General features: G+C 34.0%; 1 protein-coding gene across 1 annotated transcript; it reads right to left on the bottom strand.

The window, feature by feature from the left end:
* On the bottom strand, nt 1–27,178 carry LOC149778575 (uncharacterized). The gene is made up of 10 exons (XM_089938362.1): nt 27,101–27,178; nt 18,915–18,973; nt 16,824–17,049; nt 8,905–9,422; nt 8,018–8,365; nt 7,029–7,146; nt 6,015–6,203; nt 5,570–5,606; nt 4,875–5,147; nt 1–77 (listed from the first exon to the last, which is right to left on the bottom strand). The coding sequence occupies exons 1-10, from the start codon at nt 27,176–27,178 to the stop codon at nt 1–3; spliced, it is 1,923 nt and encodes a 640-aa protein (XP_089794488.1).
* Between the last annotated feature and the right edge of the window lie 550 nt (nt 27,179–27,728).

Genomic DNA, 27,728 nt, shown 5'->3' with positions numbered 1-27,728 from the left:
TTAGTTAATATGCACCTCATCACCTATCACTGGATCAACATTTCTAGAGATATAAAGATAATTTTCTCCGAAAGGTTCTGAAATAACATGGAATACAAAAAGGACCATACAAATTTCCATTATATTTGTCAATCGCACATAGAACACAAAATTAAGCGACACAAGGGATAAGTTAAATCATGTAACAATATTTAACTGTGAAGATTGTATTGTTTGTTACATGTAAAAGGAAATTAGTAATCCACATAGCTGAAATAGAAAAGAAAAGGTCATATTTCCTTCGGATTTAAAACTTGACAAAGGGTAGTGTGTACGCTATAAGTCAATTTCCGATTCCTTCATCAATATATCTTCTTTGTTTTAATTGAATAATGGCATATAGCAGAATCTGTGTTTCCCTGGTATATGAACTCAAATTACTAAGCTAGTTGGGTCATCTTGAGCGAGAAAAGCAATTGTCATCGAAGATTGTACGTCAGAAAGTATAAACCTTGTCCTCTTTGTCCGATAAGAGGCAGCAGCGCTTAATCTCCATATCTATTTACCTAGCTATCTACACACACACACACACACACACACACACACACACACACACACACATATATATATATATATATATATATATATATATATATATATATATATATATATATATATATATATATAATTGGTACGGTGTAAAATAATTCTTTAAATAATTTTCTCCTATGATATAGCATTTAGCGACATAGGAACATTCATCTCCATTTATTGTCTGTGCCATCAGAAGATGGAGATGAATTTCATGAATGCTCATTTCATCTATTTAAATTTAAACTGATAGTTTACTTTGGAGACCTTATACTTACTGCGTGACTGGAGTTAGATAGACAGACAAACAGAGAGATGTAAGTCAAATTATGTACAACTTCTTATCTCGAGATATTCAGATACAGTTTTTAAAAAATCAATGGCCACGTTGATACTGCACTGTCATATTATCAAGGCAAAGGTCTAAGAGAACCATGATATCTTTCTAGTACATGCTCTTTACATATATAATTTTTTAAAATGTCGTTGATGAGAACGGTAAAACCGTTTTCAATTTAACTTATCTTAAGGACTAAAGACCATCATTTAAAATATATGTGGCTCTCTGAGTATGTTCTCGGTGTTCATATCTAATGCAACTTCCTATACTCAGGGAAAAATGGCAAAGCGTAGGTAAAAATTCGAAGTAACAGTCCTTCATGATTTAATAAACAATCACACATTTTCGGGTCGCGATTTACAAAACCCAAAAAACAACCAGTAAACAAGTAAAATAATACAGAGCTCGTATGTTATTTATTTTTAATTTTGGCATAATTCGTGGGATAGAAACGGCTGCAATAAAACACCTAGAAGAGTTTGACTTTCTTTGGATTAACTTCTATCAATGTACGATGTCTCGTTTTGACTTAACTCTATCGGTCAGAACTGCCTGCACTTTGTAACATGAACATACTTGTAAAGCCAATACACCTTAAAGAGCCCCCAGCATAGGAGAAAAGATAACTCTTATTGAATGAACCTACAAATCATAAGTGACATCGATCATGATGGATTATGTGTGCACTGTGCTAAATTTACCCTAACGATATATGTTAGCACACAGTGCGGATATTACTTTGAACACTTTATCTACACTGTTGTATATTGCACAATGCTTCATGTTTATTCAAGAAACAATCTTCTAAAATAGGATATTAGTTTCGTGACATTATGAGTGAATGTTGTCAGTACTATACATATCAGTAATATCTAGCACACTTTTGAATTTAAATCAATACATACCTTTTCTTTGAATAAACGACGCCAACAAAAGTTCACATAGATGCGTTCTAATTTAGCACGGTCTCAATTTATATGCTTATTTCTGGACTGGCTCATCAATAAATCCAGTACATTTGAGAACAGTACAATCGTCACTCGTGCACTGACGATTATCACACTAACTATATCAAGGAATGTAATAGCACACTAAATTAAACGGCCGTACTAACCTCAACAGACCATTAACAAATGACGCATCAGCAAAAGAGTCAATGCTGTGTGTTCAGTCAGTGTGTCGGCTTGTTATACCACCTATACTTACGACAGCTTCGTAATGCTTGATTCTCATTTTAAATGTACAGAAACAAGACATACATTACTGTTTATTGCGGAACTGCATAAGGTGTTTTTCATATAGACTTTTGCCCACGTGCATAGTAAGTTAAAGACATTCCTAGATTAGGACTGCAATTATGCACAATATTTCCCTAATCAGATGTCGTCATATTGAAATCTTCCTACTAGCAATACATGGAATTTTAAAGTGCAGAGCTACTTCAGCATAATCTGAAAACAACCAGAAAGCCAAAAACGACAGCGCAGTATATCGATCAGAACAATATGTGCATCGCACCATACCAAATATAGTCACTTGGTATATTATCAGACAGTAACTATTATGATTTTAGTAACATTCCTGTCGGAAAGGCTGAGATGTAGCATTTCCACAAGACGTTTGCTGATCAAATCTTGCTCGCAGAGAAACACATTTCAGTATGAATACAGAACCACCGTATTGTCTAATATAAGATACATCACAACAGATCGAATGTATAGTCTGAGATCCGGAAAAGCTCGTGTCAATAAATAAATTAAAATATACTACATGGCGATGGTACAAAAAGCGTGGTACCATGTCTCGTATACTTGAAACACGTATACTAAAAAAAGCATGTACACGAGAAAACAAAATCCAATGTATAACTAACATATGCAAATATAATAAGTCTCTCGTGCAAAAACGTTCGATCGTCTAGAATAGAGAAAAATGTCCCATATATAGCCTGCACTATGGAATGGTAAGTTGTGTGGTTTAATTTAACTAAGCAAAGCTGTGCATATATGACATAAATATATACATGTTTGCACATTATAAACAATTAGCTGAAATTGTATTTTGAAAGCATGTTATTTTAACAAATCAAAGATTAAGAATTCTGTAATCGAACAACTACTTGCAAAGTAAAAACATAATTAGAAATTCCTTAACATGTACTCTAACTAGAACAAAACATTCAGGAGAATGAATGTACATAATTTAAGTAGAATCCCAGGATTACTCCGATGTTCATTAATAAACATCAATATGGGTATTGAATTCATCGATCATATTAGTTTGGTTATTTTAATGATATTGATCAATGACTCGTATTTAAGATTTCAGCTGATTATTCCTTACATTTCACAGTTCAACATGACCTAATGGTTTAACTTACGCAAAGACTTTCTATGGATGCAGAATGAACTGTGTGTATACTTCGTTGCCATAGACCATGACACAAAAGGTAAAGAAAAAAGTAAAAATGGAACATGTGAATACTAACTTAAACATTTTGCATATCAAACCTTGGACAGAAATAAGCAAAAATATCCAGATAGATGTTTGACATTGTTTGACAGGACTGAATAATTAACGTCAAACATATCTAGGTATCAACCGCACAGGTTATGTATGCATATATATATGTGTGTGTGTGTGTGTGTGTGTGTATTTGTGTGTGTGTGTGTGTGTGTGTTGTTATGTATACTTAACTTACATTGTTTTCTTGACTTTTGTCCGTGATCGAGGGTTGTGAATCGAGTTCTTCCTTATCTGACTTTCTTCATTATTGTAAGTTTTAAACAAGAAGTTTTCTAAAGTTTGAGTTGGAGTTTAGGACGTGTTTAGAATTAAACTGATTTTCCCAATGGAATGTATAAAACTTTGTGTCGTAGTTCAATTTAATTATATGCATATATATATATATATATATATATATATATATATATATATATATATATATATATAATGCGCTCGTTAAACATGTCATTCCATTCATGTCTAAGACCAGTCTCTTTGTAATGAGTTTAGAATTGTGTTGCAGAACCAGATTTAATTCTAGTAGACATTCAGTTAAATTATATATATATGAATCCACTCAGAGACAATCTAGATTACATCATTGGAATATATGGACCTTCAAGACTATTTGAATATCAGGAAATTCAAGACTTTTGGACTTTGTTTGCAACATTGTGAATTCTTGTTCTTGTAATAGGAAGTCTAGGATTACTTGAAATTAAATTCACAATACTGTGAGTGTATTTTCATTTGTACTTGATTTCACTTCCGTACTGTTGGATATTTTAAAACAAACACATACATACACACATATATATCACACACACAGACACACACACAGATATATATATATATATATATATATATATATATATATATATATATATATATATATATATATATATATATATATATATATATATATAAATATATATATATATATATACCAAATATGATACAAAACACAAAATTTTCTTTCTTCTTCTATATCTAATACCTTGCCACTTTTGAATCCTATTTCTTCCCATTTTAGAATTCAATACGTTTCCACTTGTTTATATGGTTGGAAGAATGATATCCTGTGGCAGCAAAATTTACCCAAAAGCTCAAGGACCGATCAAATTGAAGCGTGATCCTGGCTGGATCATCATTGTAATACGGGCCAAAGAAAGACACACCTATAATTTAATTATTTCCCCCGCAGATTCAGGGTAAATTGACATGGAACTTCAGCGCATTACATGGAACTTCTTGTCTCAATCAAATACTGAATAAAAAAGTGTCACAAAGAGATATCTGTGTGGTTTTCATAATTTAAAAATGTAGAGGTTTTAAGTCAATAAAAACACATTTATGGTACTGTATTTCGTGAATTTAAAATTCCATGATTTTTCTAGTTTGTTGCAGAAATATTTCATCTAAGAACACTGATTTTTACGTAGTTTTTAACGGAACTTACCTGTCTTAAAGTTGTATAACATATTGGCCAAACTGTGATTACCATAGTGAACGCTCAAAGCAAGTTGGTAGTTGTGTTCTCGGTTAAGTCCAATAATGTCCAAATAGTTGGAGGTCCCGCGCACGGGGTAGAGTTTAGGTGTGCTACCATGCATGTACAGAACGATTACGATGTCCGTCCTTCCGTAGCAGGATTCAGCCTCGGGTAGATCCCACTCCAATCGAACTCCATCTGCTAGATTCTTTGCCACATGGATATTTGTAGGACCAGAATCTGCAAGTTACAATTGTACACGTTTTATTAACATCATGTTTTTCATGTTGTCCTTATCTTTTACAGGTCCGGTACTTGAAAATTTACCTCAAAGCTGAAGACGTTTTACATTGTCATATGTGACCATGACTCAGGTAAGCAGTTTCATCAACTCGACGTTATTTGTCAAACATCTTAGGTCATCTAGCTCACAGTAAAAACATACTAGTAAGGATGCAGAAAGATATAACGAAAGCATAAACACAAGATGTGCATTCTTGCTCAACGTTCCAAGAACTTAGCTTGCATAAACAATTCCTAATATATATATATATATATATATATATATATATATATATATATATATATATATATATATATATATATATATATATATATATATATATATATATATATATATATATATACTATTTTATACTTACATTTTTCTAAGCCTTTCAACGTATCCAATCTGTCCATCTGAATAAGAAAGAAAATCATGCCAGGTTTTAGATGAAACAATAAGACATTCTGTTGTACGCTAACGTTATCGATTCGGTAAATTATAGTAGCATCAGTGTGTGTTTTATCATAACTTACTAAAATAACCTGAGTCATGATGACGATGCTTAATATTTCACTGCTTGCTTCATGTATAATTTGATTGTTATCCTATTTGTAGACATGTCCGGATGAAATAAATATTTATTTTGGAAAACCCGACAGTTGTCAATGACCTAAGAAGACGAAAACGTAAATATGCAATCTTTATCATCATAGTTTCATTATGTGTGGCTCTTTATACTATACAATTCACCCAAATGGTTCCAATAGGAACGAAATACAAACTATGGGCAGTTTTACATGGGATAACGAACATCATACTACCTTTATAGAGAAGATGTTTGACAGCAATGCTTGATTGTACACAATGACGTCTACAGTGACACTGACGTCGTCAAGTTCTTCTTTGGCCGTCATGAACCAGCAGTTATCAAGGTCTAAGGTTTGATTGAAAAGAAAACATGTCTCTCGAACACACACACATTCCAGATCACTTCTGCAAGACCCAGTTATCTGCAAAACATGGTACACGGCAAAACTTCAATAACTCCGCCATAATTTACTCGAACACTTAGTCTCTATTCTTCAGGAAGCTCGATTTACTATTTCATTCCATGTCTACAGCTGCATTTTGTCTTGAAACCTTTTAAACGCTGCTACAAAAGAAAACTGTAGCTAACAGTGTGCATTCACATTAATTGCAATATTCAAAGTTCTACTAAAACCGACTACAAAATCGCTGGCAATTCGTGGCTTATTTGACTCCGGTTCCAACCACACATATACGTTATTAATTAATCTCAAGATGTTATAGTTATATATTTCAATATGGAAGCACCTAAAGATTAAGACAAATTAAGATCATTTCAACAAAAAAAAACTTTTTTGGATGCGAGCCTCACTTTAATTGCCACACACGAAACACACATTAATATACGGGTGTGTACGTCTCACTTCACCAGCACAATTTCTGAATCTCTGGACAAGGTTATAGGAAGCCATAAGTATAAATATACCTGCATGCAAGTACTAAAATAACTCAATAACAGGGATTGAAGAATGTAATTTAGATGATGTGATTCGCCATAATGGAAGCGCTGGATTACGTCAGGATATGGGTCAGATGTGCACTAAGAGAGTTTACATTCATGTCCGATGCATTATTCAATGACAAATTACTGACAATAAATAATAATTTATGTTTAAATATAAGCAAATGCAACGATCTATATATATATATATATATATATATATATATATATATATATATATATATATATATCTGTCTGTGTGTGTGTGTGTGTGTGTGTGTTTGGTGTATTACGTTTACACTCTCACATTTTTAGAGCTTCCAGACACAAATCCCTGATATATTACTTCTCCCGTATCATCTCTTGTCAAAGTAAACGTAACTTTGTGCAACCCGCTGTCATTATCGCCAGCTTGAAAAATTAATCTGATAAAGAAATAAATTCATAAATAAACAAATACTATTCTTCAACCAAAAATAGCAGGACTAATCAGTGTCAGTGTTGGAAACCTACGTCATATTTCTACCATATATATATATATATATATATATATATATATATATATATATATATATATATGTGTGTGTGTGTGTGTGTGTATGTGCGTGCGAGCATTCGTATATACATATATGTATGGATATATGTATGTGTGTGCATACGTGCGTATGTATGTATATGTATATATATATATATATATATATATATATATATATATATATATATATATATATATATATATATATATGCGTACGTTTATGTGTGAACCGCATAATATACAAAATTTTCATGCATTTCTGAAATGTGCAGAAAACCTTCATGCAGTAAAATGTGAGTGTTGCTGGTAAGGAAATAACGTTAGTGAAAACTAAAACATGCAGACTAACTAATGTATTCCATAGCTAATTTGCAAATCATCATTGTTAAGGTGTTTTGTACTGATTTTATTCGCTACATCATTCTTCTTTTAGTAAAATATTCCAAAAGCAAGCGCTTCATCTTTCATTAATAAATAAGAAAGTAGGCTAAATTATTTTGTTTGTTCGTTAAACGATAGTCCATTGAGATAAAAGCTGATTTTGTTGTTACCTATCAAGGATAGGGCATTTTAGGTTTTCATACAAATATAATTTTACCTTCACGTAACTATCCATTTAATTGCAGAAAATAGTATGAGGCTGAAGTTTGAAACAGGTATAAGCTCAATCAACAGTGAACAAATCGAAGGAGTAACGTTGAGAACTGAACTAGAATCTGACACATGTTCGGAACAATTATTGAAAGCTAACATTTTCGTACCTCGACGTGTATGTATATGTCCCATTCACTTGATTTCGCAACAAATAAACAGATCCATTGTTAACAATTGGCCCAGTGGCATCAAAGTTCACTTCAGTTCCATCCACGATGGTATTGCCAAGTATGTCATGTGCGCGGACCCAAATTCTCACTGTCTTTTCGTCACCGAGTGTGACATTGAACGAGAACTTCTCAGCTAAATTGTCTATGTTGAACCAACCATTAACTGGCAAATCGGCATCGTCTGAAAATTTCTTTACTGCCTCAAATCGGACTATTCCATGTTTGTTGGGCTTTGCTCTTGTTGTTCTAGCACCTTCGACATCATCAAAACCCTTTGTCACATACCTTGATTTAACAGAGCACAATATTTACTATCAAGTTATAATACATATTTAACATTATCAATTGTGAAATATTGAATACTATAAATATGACCTTTAAATTTTCAAGATTTTAAAAGTACTTTTTTTAGCCTAACTCTATGGTGGAACTATATATGCCCTCGACAGTTTTGAGAAGCTGTTGTTTAGCACACTTGAGTGTTACCATCTAATGATATTTTGTCATGCTATTACTTTTGATGCTATCCTCTTTCAATATAAATGCAAAGATTTGCAGCTGACGATTTCATGCAAAGATTTATGTTACCTACCTTATAAGAAGGAATTCAATTTTGAAAATTTGACAGGTAGAGAGTATCACTCGTCGGCAGCCAGGAGGGTGGCAAGTACAACAGACTCAATGACAAACGGACTTTAAAACTATCTGACTTGCTAGATAGATACATGTTTGGGTATATAGGCAGGTAATTAGATATATATATTTATATTAATTTAGATACGCTGGATATAATGCCCCATAATCTCTGTTATGCAAGAACTTACTTCAAACTGTGCAGAATATTGTATTTCTGAATGTCCCAAAACTGGATGGGATATGGTTTAACTGTATTCAATAAATTCCCATCTTCGATGAATTTATTTACAAAATGATATGCCCACTCTACGGTAATTTCAAGCATTGTTCCGTTCTTTGCCGTCTGCCATATATATCCAGTTTCCCGAAGGGCCGTGGACACGAATATTTTACTGTCATCGTTGTCATTCAGACTGATGTTAGAAGTGGGGCTATAGAGGACAAGACGTCGAGTTATTTTTGAATTATTTGCCTTGTCCGCAGCTTCAAGTAGGACAGAGTACATGCCATCTTCTTTAGGAGTAAAGCAGTGACGGTAAACGTTCTCATGGGTATGGTTGAAATCTTTGTAATAGACAGGATTTAGGGGTGAGATTTCTTCGAGGTTGCCATACGTATCTGGAGCAAGCTTAAAGGCTTCCAAATGATAGCGTTCCATTCCCGAGAGATCGTCTACCCAACCGGCCCAAGAAATGTTGATAGCGAGCTACAATTGAAATTTGAAGAAACAAAGGAAATTCCAAGTAAACATTAATAGGATAAATAAATAGTTGAAGTAGTTAATAGTATTTTATTTCTTAACTGTACTCAACGTTCCACATGTTTGAGCAAGTAGAGGACAATGCTTTTGTTCTCATAAAACTTCATTTGGTTTTCTTCGCAAATAATGATCTTGTAGTAATTAAGACCAATTCACGCTCAGTTTTAAAATGTTCTCTCTTATTTGGTCTGATGTTTTAAAATGGAAACAGGTATAATGATTGAATTCATGTAACACGCTATGCTATTTGACCTGAGCCTAATGGGGGTTTGGAATATCTATTAAGTATCACATGTTACTAATTCGTACTTAGTCCGGTTTATGCCTGATTATACAGAATAACAAAAGATATTTGGGATTGTATTTAATGATTCACATATTTTATCTGTACATGAAGTATGAAATCAGTGTTATGCTATTATTACTGTTTTTATATCTTCTGACAGTCCGTCCGGCCGCTCGTCTGTCTCTCTGTTAGTATTTTTTTCTCTTCCTAAACCTCTGGGTCTACCTACACCAAACATGGCACAAAAGTTGTAAATATGAATATTTAAATTCAATGGCAATTTAAATATTTGGACCAAATATAATCCATCGAATCATACAAATAACAAGCGTCAAAAATTGTTTTGCGTGCAAATAGCATTCATGTGCACATTCGTTCAATCTAATAATATTAGCAAGGTGACGTTTAATATGGCTATATACTATTATTTATTGTCAGAGCATTATTTTAAGAGCATTTTAAACAAATTGGAATTATATATAATTAATTTACCGAACAAATCTGTATCAACAACACCAAATAACAATTGATTCTACTAGCACCACTAATACTGCATTCAAAACTGAATATCTTTCAATGACGTAATTTATTTTTGAAATAGGTACACATTTAATTTTTGTGCAATCATTGAGTAAGTAAAACGTTGGTATCAGTTGCAATCGCATCAACAGTGATAGCTTTCCAAAGCGCTTGAAGGCTCCGCCATGTAAAATTAATTGCTTGGTTAGGAAAGAAAGGAAGTATTAGAAATGTCAGAGGCAAGGATAATTGAACGAGATAATCTATTTAAGAAAGAACGGTTGAACTGCAGAGCGAAAGAGGATTTTGTTTCAGGAAGTCTGGTAGGTCAATTGATGTCAAGAGGAGGAGAATATAAGATGATCTGCATGATCTAGTAGTGATCGTGTGTACATTTTTCAGAGCCATTCCTTTGTCTAAGCTGGGTAGATAAATGCAATCACAAATTCCATCCCTTACACCTCTGTTGAACATATATGTGCTTTGGATAGAGCTAAATATTACACGAAACACTCGCTATTAATGTTCTTGACGAACCGCATCAGTGCAAATACTCTGCCTTTTATCCTACTAAGAGTTACGCTAGACCAGATGTTTTGCAATTGGTTGTCGGTAAATATTTACAACTGTAAAGATGACCGTACTGACATCTTTGTCGCCAACTAAAACTGACGTAACAAAAATGTTATTAGTGCACCTTTTTGTCAAATGGCTGCTTCGGCCAAATAAATGTGGTTCCTTGTATGTAGTTTGAGTACATTTACATACGCAGGCTCCAATACCCTTCCGAAATGATTATTCTCAAAGCTCGAGGAATTAAAGAAACAAAGCTGATTGGGAATCAGTTTATTTCGCCCCTGAGACAAATGTGATAGCTAATCGGTTTGACAGTATGGTACATCTTATACCCCTTTTTCTTTCGTGCTCCAGGATGTTAATGTTGAAACAATAATAAAACCTTAAGGGATTCATAAATGCATCAAAAGCCATGGTTAGATGATGGATGCAAATGACGTCATTTTGGGAACGGAATATGGTTCCTCAATACAAAATGTAATCCAAGAATTAGAATATTAATAGGTTTTATATATAACGAGCTAAATTTCGTCATGACATACAATTAAATACATCACATGGAAACAATATATTATGTATCGAGACTAGATTATAGCGCCTTTATTTAAACAGTAACGAATAGGTACGAAACTTTATTTGTAAAAATAAAAGCTGCTGTACATATCATTTAAGAAAATCTGACGAAATGGTCAAAAAAGTTAGGATTAATCCTGGTATACATTGGCATAAACATTTTTTAAATCCACCGCATAATAAAAGCATTCTGCCAAATTCTGCCATGTCAAAAACCTGAAAAAAATGTCCGTTGCCTGGCACAGTTTTATGCACACTGTCAAACACTTTATATATAAGTTGAAGACCTGGCGCCTTCGAGATGCAACATAGATGCTTGTAAATAAACCTATACAATGACATTGTCATCCATTGCAACAAACGTTCCATAGCATTAAATAAGATGTATTTGCAAAATCATGGAGCGGGTGATACATGCAACATTACAATAGTATCTCAAGTCCAGTAAGTCTCTATCAGATATTAAGGATGAATTCAGATGTCAGGGAAGGACAATAGACAATCTACTCAGAAACAACATTTATCAGAGATGCCTTCATAAAGAAATAACTTGCAATTGTGTCTTAATCGACTTGCAAGAAGCTTATGACAAGTCATGGAAGTATGGCATCATGACCGGCCTTTTCAGGAATGTCTATGTGCCGACTACAAAACAATGTATCTAATTTTGTGAACGATACACGTTTCAGAGTTAGCATAAGTAACATCCTTTCTAAACGCCCTATACAGGAAATGATTTTACCTCGGGACAGCATATTGTCAGTGAAAATCATCGCCATACAGAAGCAGATCAGAAACTCTAGCTTAGGTTATGCAGGTCATAAGTTAGATCTTAACTTGACAATGACTCCAGAATGTACTGATCAGCTTGTTGATTTTATAAGCAGGTGATTGACCCGTTATGCACTCAAGGGCCCAGACGTTTTTCTCCAAAACAAATGTGAATAGAGGCAGATGTTCAATCACTGTTGATTGCCTACTCATATTCGTATATACTGTAATGAACAAACCCAGATAAAGCAGCTTACATGTATTACGTTTTGTTTGATTTTTCATATATTTTACAGAATCGTAAGATATATGCGTTTCGTATTTGGCTTTTTCTTCGTTTAACATTTATTTGGAAGGGTCTGTCTTCCTAAACGTGTGTTGAATTCATTTAAAAAGCCACTAATTTTACTTGCGTTATCACCGTTTAGTTAAAGTTGTGCTTAGGTGTCCTTAAACTGTACAACAAACATATATACATGCATGCATGAACGCCTACATACATACATACATACATACATACATACATACATACATAAAAACATACATACATACATACATACAAACATACATCCATCCATCCATCCATCCATCCATACATACATACATACATACATATATTCATACACATACATACATACATACATACATACATACATACATACATACATACATACATACATATATACATTCATACATATATACATACATATATTCATACACACATACAGACATACATACATAAATACATACATACATACATACATATATACATACATACATGCATACATACATACATACCTACCTAAATGCATACATACATACATACAGACATACATACATACATACATACATACATACATGCATATACTGTTACGATTCATTGGTCTTAAACTAAGTAGAAAAACGAGCGGAACCAACGAGTTTTGTAAAATCAACAAAACAAAAATGATTTGAAAACAAAGTAAAAATTTAAAATGAGCATCAGTATTGAGAATTAAATTCTGATAAGTGTTAAATGTTATATCAGAAGTCCAAATGTTTAGAGTTTCAATTTAGTTCCAAATAAATTACAATAATGAATGTGTTGGTGAGCTTTTAGTCTCGAGTGTGCTGGTGTACCAATATCTTGGAATATGGTGATGTGGTAAACGGTATTTTGACATATCACAAAAATAAAACCCATGATGTCCTTGAGTGAATTCACTAAAATTCCAGATTAATGACTTAGTCCATGAAATATTGATGAACATTTTGTATTTCCAGTGAATAGTTTAAATAAATAAATCCACCCAGTCCAAAAACTGAAAACAACAACAAGACTGATTTCAATCCTCATGTTTAGTCTACGAATAAGCAATTTTCAAGCAAACATCATTATTATAAAAAGGTTAGACACACTATTATGACCAGGATGTATGCTTCTTCAAACCATTCAAAGTTGTCTACAATTTTAGGAATTTGCAAGCAGAAAGCTAATTCATAGATTCAGATTCAAATAACCAAGTTTACCTCCATTAATAATGAATTGAATATTTAGTCTAAAATCATGGAGAAATATTAGCAATGTACTATGTTGTTTACAAATATGTGTCATTGGTCAGGTAGACCATTAACTTTATTTTGCTCTACGATCACTTACAAAATACTTATATATATATATATATAGTACATAGTCATAGAGAAAAAAGCCAACAACCAGTACAAATTAAAACAAACATAACATTGTCGAAACTTTAATAGTTTAAGCGTTTTCTCATTTCTGAAATTGTGCCACCAATTGTTTACAAACTTGGTTGCACCAACACAACTTTAATTTAATTTTAAGTTAGACTATAGCGATTTTATTGGCTGAAATTTCAGACGGATTTAAAATTGTTTAATTCAATATCAAAATTCGAAACTTACATTAAGAATTATGTTGGTGATATTGAGGCAAGTGCATCTATTATATGCATATAAACGTAGTCACAGAATATTATTTGTATTAGTCAAGGATGGCACGACAACTCAATATGGAATGTATTAGTTCGGAATAGCATTACATATGAATGGACAATACCGTAAAATCATTATCCGTTGCGCACAGTGTTTATGTAAGAAGGCTGTTTAAAAGAATTTTGAATATTAGTGTGCTGCAAAATCTAAGTCATTACTTAGTGAACATTCCGCCAGTGGATCTTCACAAAGTAATATCGATGCACCTGAACACAATTGCTTACGTTGATTAATATATTGTTAAATACCATGTTTTCCCTCACATTTTGTATGTCGTTCATACACTGGAATATAGCATTTACAATCGCATGGTGGTTTTCAAATTGTTTGCCCCTCACCCAATCGCAGATAATGGAATTCGGACAAAACTGACAAGGAGCTAAATCAGGACTGTATGGAGGATATGACAGAGTGTATATGAGGTACTCCTTCATAAATTCTTCAGTACCGTAGATTTGTGCGCCCGTGTGTTGTCATTTAATACACGGGTACCCTTTTGTGCCGACGCGCGGAAGTGTTATTCAGTAGTGCACCACGACCTCTTGCAAGACGTTCCAGAGATACAAAACATTCAGTGACACTATTAGAGGCAGACAAAGGTATATGCATGGCTGGATACCTTTCATCGAAAATTGACAAGTACAAACTGTTTTGGTAGTCTCACTACGACGATCGATTTGTGGTCTCTGCTTGTTCTCTCCGATCCAGTCTTTATTATCAACCCTTGCGTCGGGTTCAAAAACTAAATCCATGTTGCATCAACGTGACATTCTCCTTCAGACGTGTTTGGTAACTCTTTTCATCATATTTGACGAGTCGATTTTTGGCGGATTTTAATCACAGTATGTTTTTCACCAACAAATGAGGGATCGTTTTGCAAAATCCGTTCCGAGCACTGACTGATCCTATATTATATTCAATAAGCTGAAACTGAAGATGTACTGTCCGTGATAATCGAAATATATACCACAGTGTATTACTAATCTTCTAGCAACTAGCCCATTACAGCTGCCAATTCTTGCCCAGCAAATATATTCAATGTTCCTCCAGAAATTTGGTAATCTTACAATAATTCACTACCATCTTTAGATGGAGGAAACGACATCATAATCGTATGATATGACAAAGAATTGCATCCGCAAAATGAATCCAAATCGGCTTCGATATCGGTCAGAATACACTTAAAACGCTCAAAATTTACAGTATGCTATTTTGCACAATAGCAAAGAAACAACTTTTTTGATATTTTACGACATTGTTGTTTACCTATTATACATCTTATATATATATATATATATATATATATATATATATATATATATATATATATATATATATATATATATATATATATATATATATATATATATATCAGTGAATGATGTGCTGCAGGTACAAACACAAATCATTTTATAGAATGTTATGTTAAGTATGGATCTGCATCAAATTTATTGAGTGGTTCTAAGAAACAACGTTAGGAAAATATTCTGAGCTTTTAAAATATCCTTCTAAGCAGTCGAACCCTGCTAGAGAATGTAATAACATCGATTCCGAGCACTATTTTAGCCAGACCCGTTCACTGAAATGAGCTAGAAACTTTTAAACTTGTACTCGAGTTTACAACTATCTATGCTATATTCAGGAACAAAATCAGCCGACAACTATATATATATATTGAATTGTTGCTACTGGTAATATCGATGTAACTGTTTCCCCAATTTTGGATACAAAATGTACTTGTACCTTATGCTCTTTGAAAAGCAGTAAAGCAAACGATATAGTCTGACTATACCTCCCTGTTTGTTTGTACCCCATACATATTTCAGTAAAGGAAAACGTTAATGGGATACAAAGTTCACATAACTTAGTCAATTCATTCACTGATTTATAATTTCTAACATGACATTGATTAGACTGGCCCTAACACTAGCATCCTCCGCACCTTTCATTCTTAACGATTTTTCCATACTAGTACGGCGCCATATTGCATACACTATGGACGAGCCTTTTTCTCAGACAACATTCTGACGTAGTTCATCCTATTCGGTAACTGCCGTATAATTCCTAAAATTACCATAATATTGAGGGTTTAGAATTATATCTTTGTCCACATGTACCTAGAAATTAAACCGCTTGTGAAATCCATGTGAAAGGCAAATTTGTAGTTGGCACAATTTTCCTTTGCTTGATTTGACATTGTAAGTATCGGAAGCAGACAACATAGTATTTTCCTTCTATGTAAATGGATGTGTAGTCCTTCTTACAGCACTTCGCTGAAAATGGACTTGTCCAGGAATTGAAAATGACTGGCAAGCATAGTTGTCTTTTACACTGGAAGCTTCCCTTTGGAGTGAAACGCGCAGACGATAACAGTGTTAGCCTGCCCCCCCCCCCCCCCCCGCAGTATTCCCATAATTACCAGAGATTTTATTCACCATATGTTAGGGTTAGGATCTCGTTTCGTCGTAGCTTCTAACTGTATTCCCTTGTACCTTCTCTATCCTTCCTTGTCGATTGTTTTATATTTTTACTCTCTCATAACCCTCTTGGTGATATAGTTCAATGTTCCGCAATCATTATATATAATGTAAAGGTATTTGACATATTTCTATTAAATATACTATTACCTTGGTAAATTCATTCTCGATTTTTAAAGGCGTATCTATATGTCTGCAAGCTACAGAGTTGCCTGACTCAGAGCAGTGCAATGGCGCTTCAAAATCAAACCTGAGTTCCACTTCTTTCCGGGCCGTCTGACCGTAATAAATCTGGGTCTTCCAGACGCCGTACGGCGGAGAAGTATTGACGAGTTCTCGGTAGCCGCCACTCTTTGCGGTAAACTCAACATTAAACCTATTATGATGTAAACATGAATAATATTTATACTTAGATGTTTAAAATATTTTTAAACAACCGAATTGTACCTTTTGATATTAGCAGAATGTGTTTCTATGAACAATAAAGTCTTTATCTAATATAACAAAAATAATTATCTAACCTGTTTGATAGTATTATATATATATATATATATATATATATATATATATATATATATATATATATATATAGTAAACATTGTATGTATCCTAACTCCCATGCACCAAAATTGAACAAAATTACACAAATGCACTAAGACCAACTTTCTAAATTAACATTCATATGTATGGACAGATATTTCAGTTAAGAAACTATATGTAGTTTGTTACAAATTTATTTCATTCATGAAGTTGATAATTCTTTGGGAACATGTCTGGAAGAGGTGAAAAACACTCGCCTGCTTTTTGCGTTATTAAATTTAATAAACATAAATTTAAATATACAATGGATCAATGGGGATGAATACGTAATAAAACGAGAGGAAACCCACCTTTATCAACTAGTTTTGCATAACCAATTAGCACAAAAGTATGACATATCAGTGCAAATGGAATGATTTTAATCTTTATGGCAGCATAGTAACACGATTTGGTAAATTATATTTTTTCATTTTGAAAAATTGCCTGACCAATGTAGAATCTAACACGGAGCAAATGTCTTAAAGCTATAGGTGTGGTAATTGTGTCTATACATCATAAATGGTAAATAACGCTTCTTGACATTAGATCTGTTAGCTCACCAAGTAAAACGTTTCCATTACTACACGAGTTCATGTCTTTCAGCTGTTAAACTATTTGCGCTAGCGCAAGGATATTTGTGATGAGGGGTGAATGGGTCTTGTTGGGCACTGTAATCAAAGCAATACAGACCATCTTGGGCCAACCAAACCCCGGAATGGGGGCACGTGACACCGTTTAGCCAATGGAATATAGTATTATGGTGTACGAATATATGGGTCCGCATTCTTAGCGTTACTTGCAAAATAATTCTTGGAGATATGGGTTGTATATTTAGCTATCATAATTTGTACAATTTCCACCACCACCCCAGCAACTACCTTGGCGTATAGCTTCCTATGTTGTAATTATTTTGTAAATATCAGATGAACATGAAATTGTTGAAGCTTTATATGAATTTCTCAGTAGTAACATTGCATGATGAAGGTGTTCACACTTGTACTACACAAATTATTTAAGCGTCACATTTATTTCATATCTTTGTATCCTTTGTTATTTGTATATATTTGAAAACATTTTTTTGGTTTCATGGTTTACAAGTTTACATTCAGGTCTGAATTTTAACTAAGTACTTTATCACATACTATGTTAAAGTAATTTTGTAAATAACTTTATGCATGTTAGATCATATGAACACAACATTATTTTCAATATTCAATACAATTGTCCCTTATGTGGCCTGCATCAACAAATCTTTTTCCAGCATTATTCGGTTTGCTCAGATTGTTACTTTCCCCCTTACTGTACTCCTTGTTGTTGTTATACTCTTATACACACCTCAGCACTAATGGTAATGTGTTAAATTCTACGTCTGTTTGCTAATGAAACAATTAAACTTCTCAAGATATTTTTGCAGATTGCAGATGATATTTCCTTACCGACATAAATATTTTCTTTGCATACAGGTAATTTTCCTCATGATTGGTCCCCAAAAACGTAAGTAAATAGATACTTGATAAATACATTTACTTTATTCCTATGTACACACATCAGACAAAGAGAGAGAGAGAGAGAGAGAGAGAGAGATTACCAGTCGCCATGTTCTAAGTTAATGAAGAAAAAATCATCGATAATAGTGCAATTAGCAATATCCTTTGGAGTTACATCGGACAGTCCCTGGCAATCGTATTGCTTGGTAAAAGCAATATCACGTATCTGAGTACCTGAAAAATGATAAGAAAACCATTTTTGTGCCATTCATTCACAAACAAACAAAACTAATATTTTCATCACGTTTACCTGTATGCAATTCATACCAATATCTGTATAAACACACATAGATGCATACATACATATGCAATGTTTGCTCTAGAGAAACCGTAGTAGTTTAGTGGCAGTCCATATATGACGTCAGTCATCCGTTTGACGGGAATCAGACTTGTTTACTATTGTTAACGATGGGGTGTAGGGATTCTTGAAAAAATGTGACGTCATTAAAAAGAAAAAACACCAGCGCCAACTACCAGAAAAAATGTAAACTATGTATTATCGCAGTATCGCAGAATATGTGCACGGCACCGGAGGCACTCGACCATTGGTATTTAAGCGCTAATTGGTTGATCGATTTGCTGCTGAACAATACTCATTGTCTATACCACGCGTTGACAACTGAAAATGTACCATCTTCCCATGATGAGATAAAATCCAATCAGTCAGTCAGGAAAAGTGTTTGTCTCTGCTCGCAAGTAATAGTGGAATTTTGTCTGCATAAATGACCCATTATAAGAATTCAATGTGAATTGATTATGGATACAAATAAATTACATAGCCTTTCTTTATTGCATAGGTGCTGTCGTAAAAAAGGTTTGCCAAGAATAACCATTTAAGACGTGGAATGAAATCAAGGATCTCATGGTTTTGTCGGTCAAAGCTGCCCGTTTCTGAAAGGAGTTGAGAGGGATTTCCATGAAAAAGGATCACTTTTTAAATTTTGAGCACAGCACATAACGAGAAGTTCTGTTTAAAAATAATTCAGGATTCTGCTTAGCTTGATAACCGTTTGAACGATGGCGCGATTACCTCTGATGTTGACTGCACGCCTAATGCTTGCAATTCAGTGCGAAATAACTTGCTGTAGTCCAATTATAGTCACAGTCGCAAATTGATTTCTTGAATTATGAGCTGGTCGGATTGTATGAATGACAGAAACGAAAATTACATACAGATGAACATGATATAGAATTGAAAGAAAACATGGAAGATTGAATTGGAAATCAAGTTAATGTGGAAGAATGATGATCAAATAAGATCATAAAAATCATGTTGTGTCGGAACTGCGCAACATTCTGACAAGACCAGATCTGGTTGAATTTAAAATGACCATCCGTTGCTACTCAAGCTATTCCTGACACTGCTATGCATCAATGGATCAGCTTCTCATGCAGAAGGAAAGAGTGACGTTTACAGAAGCATTAAAACATCTGATCAATTGACTAAGCAGTTGAAGCTGGATGGCTTTATCATCAGTCGAAGTAGAATTTATCTTCATTGTTTTGCCGAAGCGCAGATCGATCGTCATTGGAAGGTCAAAGGCACGCGTAAACGATTCCCGTAAAACTGGTTATAACACAAGAGACTATCACCATGCTTGAAATATTAATATAAAGTTTTGTACAGCCACAATCAGGCACTTGCAAGGGCTATTTTTATGCTACGGCTATGCAAGGTGTTATTATAAGTAAAGAGGGTAAGTCTTTTGTTCCACACGGTCTAACGTCTGCAAATAAGCAGAGTCTGTTACTGATGCATGTGAAAACGGACTCAGTCTCCTTGATTATGACTGGGTTGTAAATACCCAACACAAGCCAGAATGAGTCTAACGGTCTTGGAAAGCGAGACGATGTTGGCTATTTGATAAAGAAATTAGTCGTCGAGAGCATCCAGTTATGGGCTAGATTTTGTGAAATTGATGAAATCTCAAGGATTTCGACACCATTACAAGGAATAGAATTGATCACTTGGTTAAACCCATTCTTGTGTTTACCGTTGATGGGTGTCCGGTTGAGCAAGGAACTAAGTGGATAGAATTTACCTCCAGACCACTACAGCAGTCACTTAAACATAAATGGTGACATCATCGACGCTCAACTGGAGAAAAAGAACTTTTTATTTGCTGGAAAGACTCTGGCCGAACTCAAGTCACAGTTTGCCGTTGACAATTATCCGACCGTTGTTAAATATATTGAGCTAATCAGCCCTTGGAACGTGAATTGTCCTTCAGACATAAAAAAATGATACGATCTCCACCTGCTATACTTGACTCAGATTATAAAGATCGCCGATGACAACGATGTTTCAATCCAAGAATCTCATATTTCAGCGTGGTTAAAAGTAAGTTGCTTCCTCCTCCTCTACATCCCTTTCAAACAAGTGAAGGATCTAAAGTTCCAAGGTCGATTCTATACAGCATGTACTGTCCGTCAGTTCAGTGTGGTAAGTGATAAGATTGTCACGGTACTCCACTTGCACTTCGCCTCTCTGGTCATACTGAGTAGCCACTCTGTCCTACACAAACATGAATATGTTCCGCCGGAGCGCATCAGTCCATTGAGTGTAAGCAATGCGAGATGATAGTCATAATCTAGGACTAAGAGGATAGAAAGAGTGCGGATTTGCTAGATGAAGAAGAGCTCGATTTGAACTAGATATCCCTTCTAAAGGACATATATCTCAGTCGGTAATGTTTTCCTGCTTGTTCCATGAAGTAGCATTTTACATAGCCACATGATGAAAAGAACGATGAGAAAAAAGTTTTGAAACGTTATGTCTGAAAATGTTTGATGTTAAAATGCCTTACTTTCGACCTCAAGAAACAAGACAGATACTCATTCCAGTAATACTTGTGTATAAACTACACAAAACTGAACTATATTAACGTTGAAAAGGCAATGAAACCACTAAGTAAAGCATTGCAAAAATAAATCCTGAGAATGAAACGCAATACCAGATATCACTTTAAAAAATAACCAAAATTGGATTAATTGTATTCAAATTCAGTTATATAAAATACAACAAAATAAGAGATACATAAATGTACAACTAACAAGTATCGATTGCGTCTTTCTCTTTTCATCTTTTCTGACTACTTCTCCACATTTCGCGGATTTGATATATATATAAGACTCCGATACTCAAAGAATCATTGCACAGCATTTTCCATGCAATCAGTCACGATCAGGATTGAAGATCACGAAGACATGTTTCCTCGTTTTCATACATAAATTTGCGGTTAAAGTAAATTAAGTAATATTTCACTAAATTCATTTCATCAAACTCACGCTTACCTGATTTTGGAATCTTGGAGATATTTACAAAGACTGTACCATCAACAATCCCGAATCCTGAACCGTGTACATACAAGGGCCTGTTTGAAAGCGATGCTTTTACATAGATAGACTGAAATTCAAATTTTAGGTAGTTGAAATCATTTTGGTTGCTCCAATGTGTGTAATTTGCTCTTGAAGACCGGTCAATGATGTAAGCAAACGTGGTCGTTGCATCAGTACGGTTTATGTGAGACAAAGTACATGTGCTGAGCGCTATTTCCGGCATTCCACTTTCTGGTGTCACTGAAGCATTAATAATAATAATAATAATAATAATAATAATAATAATAATAATAATAATATTATTATAATAATAATAATAATACTTCTTCTTCTTCTTCTTCTTCTTCTTCTTATTATTATTATTATTATTATTATGCAGTTTTGTATGTGTATGCATAGCGTTCAATGACACATCCGCACAATGTGTGCATTGCAAAATATGGTTTTAGAAAGGCATTGTATTTCTCAATGATTTTATTACGAGGATTGTTAATGTATAATTTATGATAGTTTTAAAATAGTTTTTCAATTATCAATAATCCCATGCCTTTTAAAATGTTTCTTGCTAAGATCTAAAGCTACAAAAGTTACAATCATAATACAGGTTTAAAATATTACATAGAATTTCACCTATGAATGCATTTCTCAAATCCATTAGAATTATTTAAAACGAGCCGTGTTTGTTTTCTATGTGACACGAATAAACAATATCTCTTACGTTTGGCGATTGTTACGAGACAAAGATTTGAATGATATTCTAAAATGGAAAAAAAGTAGTATCAATAATAAATGAAATGTGAAAATTTAAACGCTGCTTTTATTAGGCATGTTTTAAGAATGCGTGTATGTAGATTGTTATAATTGTAATGAATATAAAAATAGTGTATTCGAACAATGCAAACTAGAGCAATAAGGTTCCAATGAGGCAAGCTAATGATGAGTGGGATATGATACAAATGAGTCTAGGCGAAAGAGACTCAGTCTTATTCTCTTCTGCAAAATGAAAACAAAATATTTAATTCCTCCCTATTTCGTATATATTTGGTTCCTCCAGCCATCGGTAACATTACACGCTGTAACATACGTAACGTACGTAGCATGCAAACAATGCACCACGAATACAAAATACGGTCCACGGACCGGATCTGAATTTCTAACATTTTTATCCGGCCCACAAAACGGTTTACAAGATGGATTGCATCCTAAGATTAGATTCCGATAAAGTATATGCAATTGATTGTTATCAAGTGTATTTACCTTTTGTGGAAACAACAATGGAGAATTTATACAATAATTTGTAAGGTTATGTTACTAATTTAGTAAACAGGTGCGGCTTGTGACGGCTAACCAAACTTTGCTGAGTGCCCCCGTTGCGAAAACTATTGCCCAGACTTACAATTCACGCTGCAACTGTCCAGGCCGTCATTAACATTTTATCATCAATTCTAATAGATATTACTCTGAACTTCAATGTCTTACCCGAAAGCGACTTATCCTGCATTCAGATTTTCCCGAATATTTTAAATTTGGAGTCGAGTTTTGCTTATTTTATTTAATCTCTTCAGATTTAAACAAAATTTCTTGCTTAGGTTAGGAAACCAAAGGGCTAGTTACTAGTTAGTACAACTTATGATAGCATTTTCCGCAAAAATACAAAGCAAATGATATTGTATGCGTCAAGTGAAACTACCGAAGGAACCTGAACGAATATAACACTAAAATGATCATCCTTTTCCGTTTATATTAGTGGCCACTCTACTTAATAAATCTCTCCAAAGCAACTTCATTAACTTCCTAAAATGCATTGGATGACAATATTGCTTATGTTCCCAGGAAGAATTTCTGTGGCACCAAAACACTCATGAATATTTAGTATCAACCTCGGAACAATTATAGTTCATCTAACCAATACCATTTACTTCAAATGTACTTGATTCAATATTATATAGATGTGGCCTTATAGAAGGCACGCAGTAAGTGTTTTTCTCTTCTTATTAATACCGCAAAACATATCTTGAGATGTCCCAACGACAAATTCCTTATGTAACTTAAACCTAAATACACTCTTTCGAGTGTGGGGGTGCGTTGAAATCATATGAAATTAATATCCAAGTTCTATACTCCGTAATTCAATTTATTAAAAAACCAAGAAATTGTTAATCAATAGTTTTTCTCCAGCATTGTGGTTGTTTGAAGAGCAGTTATATGATTATCCATAAACGGTAGACATTGTGTACCCCTCTCTCTCTATCTCTCTGCCTGTCTGTCTGTCTGTCTGTCTCTCTCTCATAGTCTGTCTTTCTCTGTCTGTCTCTCTATTTCATACACACACGCACGCAAACAGACACATCCTAATAAAGTGTTTTTCTATGAATTATGTTCTTTTTTATCTTTTTCTCTTAATCGCACTATATATAAATATATATTGTCTTCACTCCCTATGCTTTTCTTGAAGTAATGCAAATTGTGTCTAATACACGGGTTGCAACCTTTGATATGCAGAAGCATGCAGTCAGACAATATGTTTAACTTTTTGGGTATCTGTGAAGGAAATGATCTGAAGCGGCTGTTGACTTCCGGATTTTGTACTTTTAGCGATTACAATTATGCAAAGGAATGCATAAATAGGTGTAAATCAAACCATAGGAGGACGTACTTGTCAGGCACGCTTCCTGTCCAGTGCCGTTGAAGCCAATATCGCAATCACATGAATCAGGATAGACGCACATTCCAGGGTAGCACGGGAGCAGGTGTGAACACGCCACTGAAATGCCAGGTGTACTTTTAAAGCATACATTACAATAATGATATTTTCTATTATATGCAGTAGGTAGTAAACAGTAGGTGGAGTCATCAGATTTATGGTAGATGTTACGTATGCTATAAAGACATTTTCATATACCGATTGTTTTATAACGTGCATCCGGTTCATTACTAATCGTACCCCACCTCCCGTCTTTGAATGTAATTACCTGTGACAGCTACAATCTAGGTGATGATTATTCCATCCCTTTAAAACTTAAAAAAAATTAAAAGGAAACGTTTTTCCGTCAGCTCAAACGTTTTAATTTGGAAAATAAAACCTTCAACAGCGAGTGCACTATTTAAAAAAAAAAAACGCATTTTTTACATTGTGCATCGTAAGATGAGCAGTTGTTTTCGGGGATACTCCGCAGTTAAAATGAAGTCTGTATATGTATGCTCTAGGACAATATACAAGAGACTAACTGCTATAACCATTAGATTTAAATTAAGGGAGTTTAAACTACAGATTAAACTTTCTCTGAATCATTCGCTGAATCATTGAATGACATATGCGTATAATATAGACGAAAGCCATTGCTATTCAGACTGCATTGCTTGGAATATGTGGGACATAACTAGCAAATAATGGTGCCCCAAATCCCGTCTTTGAAAGTAATTACCGGGGACAGCTACAATCTAAGTGAGGATTATTATATCCCCTTAAACCTTAATAAATTAAAAGCAAACATGGTTCCGTCAGCGCACAAGTTTTAATTTGGGAAATGAAATCTTCAACAGAGAGTGCACTGTTTACAAAAACGCTATTTTTACACCTTACATCGTAAGATGAGCAGTTGTGACTGGATGCTTCGCAGTTAAAATAAAGTCGGTATATGCATGCTCTGGGATAAAGTACAAGAGACCAACTGCTATTAACATTAAATCTAATATAAATGAGCTTACAATACAGAGAAATCATTCTCTGAATCATTAAACGAATTATCCGTATAATATTGACCAAAGCCATAGCTATTCATACTGTATTAATTTGGAATATGTGGAACATAATTAGCACAAAAGATGAAGTCTTTATTCTACATGCATTACATTATTATGATTCAGAGAAGTCTTTCCCTGTAGTTTCATCGCATTAAAGATAATTTTACTGGCTGGTACCTTACACATTTTGTACAACATAATTATACCGAGTTTTATTTTTACATGAATGTGCATCCGCGACACAACCATACACCGTAGAATGTACGTTAGGCCAATCCGTCTACTGAGAAAAATAATTTCTTTAACATTGCATTCCCATTGCTATTTTGATTTTTCCAAATTATAATGTTTGCGCTGACGAAACAGGAACTGGTTTTAAATTTGTAAGGTATAGTGTAGCTGTGCCACGTAAATACATTTGAAAACCGGAGTTGGGGTGCGATTAATAGTAGACCGGAGGCAGACTACAGTACCAAGCCAGAAGAAATTGATTGAGACCAATTCAAATATTTTCAAAATAAGTGCGTATCGACTGAAATGTTAAAGGTGTGGCACATGGGTTGAGAAGTATGTCTGACTGATATAGATTCTCGTTGTAGTGAAATGAGTTTTCGGACGACTTCAATAAACAGACTTGTACGAAATACTTGAAAAGCTATTGGTACTTTATTCCTAGATTTAAACCTTTGTATAACAATCATGGATAAGAAAATCAAATGAATATAGGAGAAACGGCAATGTTTCTTTAAATCAGTTTTTGTCAATCATTAATATATGTCGTTGCTCTTTCCCTGGCATTGCATAATTGTGCAAGCGTAATTATTCATTATTTTAGGCCGTGAGTTCTGTCTAGGCACTGGCAAGATCCAGTGGAAGCCTTCTCATAATCTGCGATTTTTTAAATTTTGTCTGGCTTGTCCGACTCAACGCCAAATACATACTTCGCTTTACCTTAAGATCATTTTAAATTACCTCTTGAATTTCCATTTTCAAACAGCTCATTGATTTTAAAATCCTTGCTAAAATATGACGAAAGGAACACACATAGAGTGTTGATTCGAGGTACAGGCAACTATTGGTGGTTTTACTATTCACAGCTGATACAGAACGCAGACAATCTGTGTCTTCTGGTACTATTACAGCTGTGCCAAAATATAAAACAGTTTACTTTCGAAATGAGAATTAATTTTAGCTTTTCAAGTTTTGTTTTCAACCCACCATTTGTACAAGTCGTGTAAAGCCCAGTGTGACCTGCTGTACATTCACATTCATCTGGCCCGACACATGTCCCGCCATTTTGGCATTCTGGTAAGCAAAGAGCTGAGCAGAAAGAATGTAAAGAAATAATTTAGTTTATATTTCATTCATCAACATATTGTTATAATTGAATATGATAGAAATGACTCAAAAGAAAAACAAATTACATTTTAACAGCTAGCTCGTACACCATACTTCCTGTTTACGAGTTTACCTTAAATATTGACAAAAATAACGTTTGATTCCATGGTTTTATGGTTATAGATCATAATAAATTCAGTTATGGTTTACAATGAAACCTATTGGATGTAATATATAAAACAACCAGTATATCCCTTAAATTATGAATCATTACATTGTAAGCAATGTTAATGTCTAATGTCAAACGAACTGCATTAAATATAAGTGCTAAAACGAATTAGAAGAGAAAGTTAGGTCAGACGCATGGAAAGCTAAGGGAAGTTGAATTGGATTATCCTTTTGTTGCAATAGATTATATTATTTGGCAACATATAGCAGGGATAACGGAATTTCAGACAGAAACCTTACAAAATCTGTCCGATAAAATCAGAATTTATGTTGTCTGTTC

Source organism: Sinohyriopsis cumingii, chromosome 17 (assembly GCF_028554795.1).
Source record: "Sinohyriopsis cumingii isolate HCF-2022 chromosome 17, ASM2855479v2, whole genome shotgun sequence".
Taxonomy (NCBI): Eukaryota; Metazoa; Mollusca; class Bivalvia; order Unionida; family Unionidae; genus Sinohyriopsis; species Sinohyriopsis cumingii.
The sequence above is the reverse complement of the archived record's forward strand: the minus strand, read 5'-3'. Positions and strand labels throughout refer to the sequence as shown.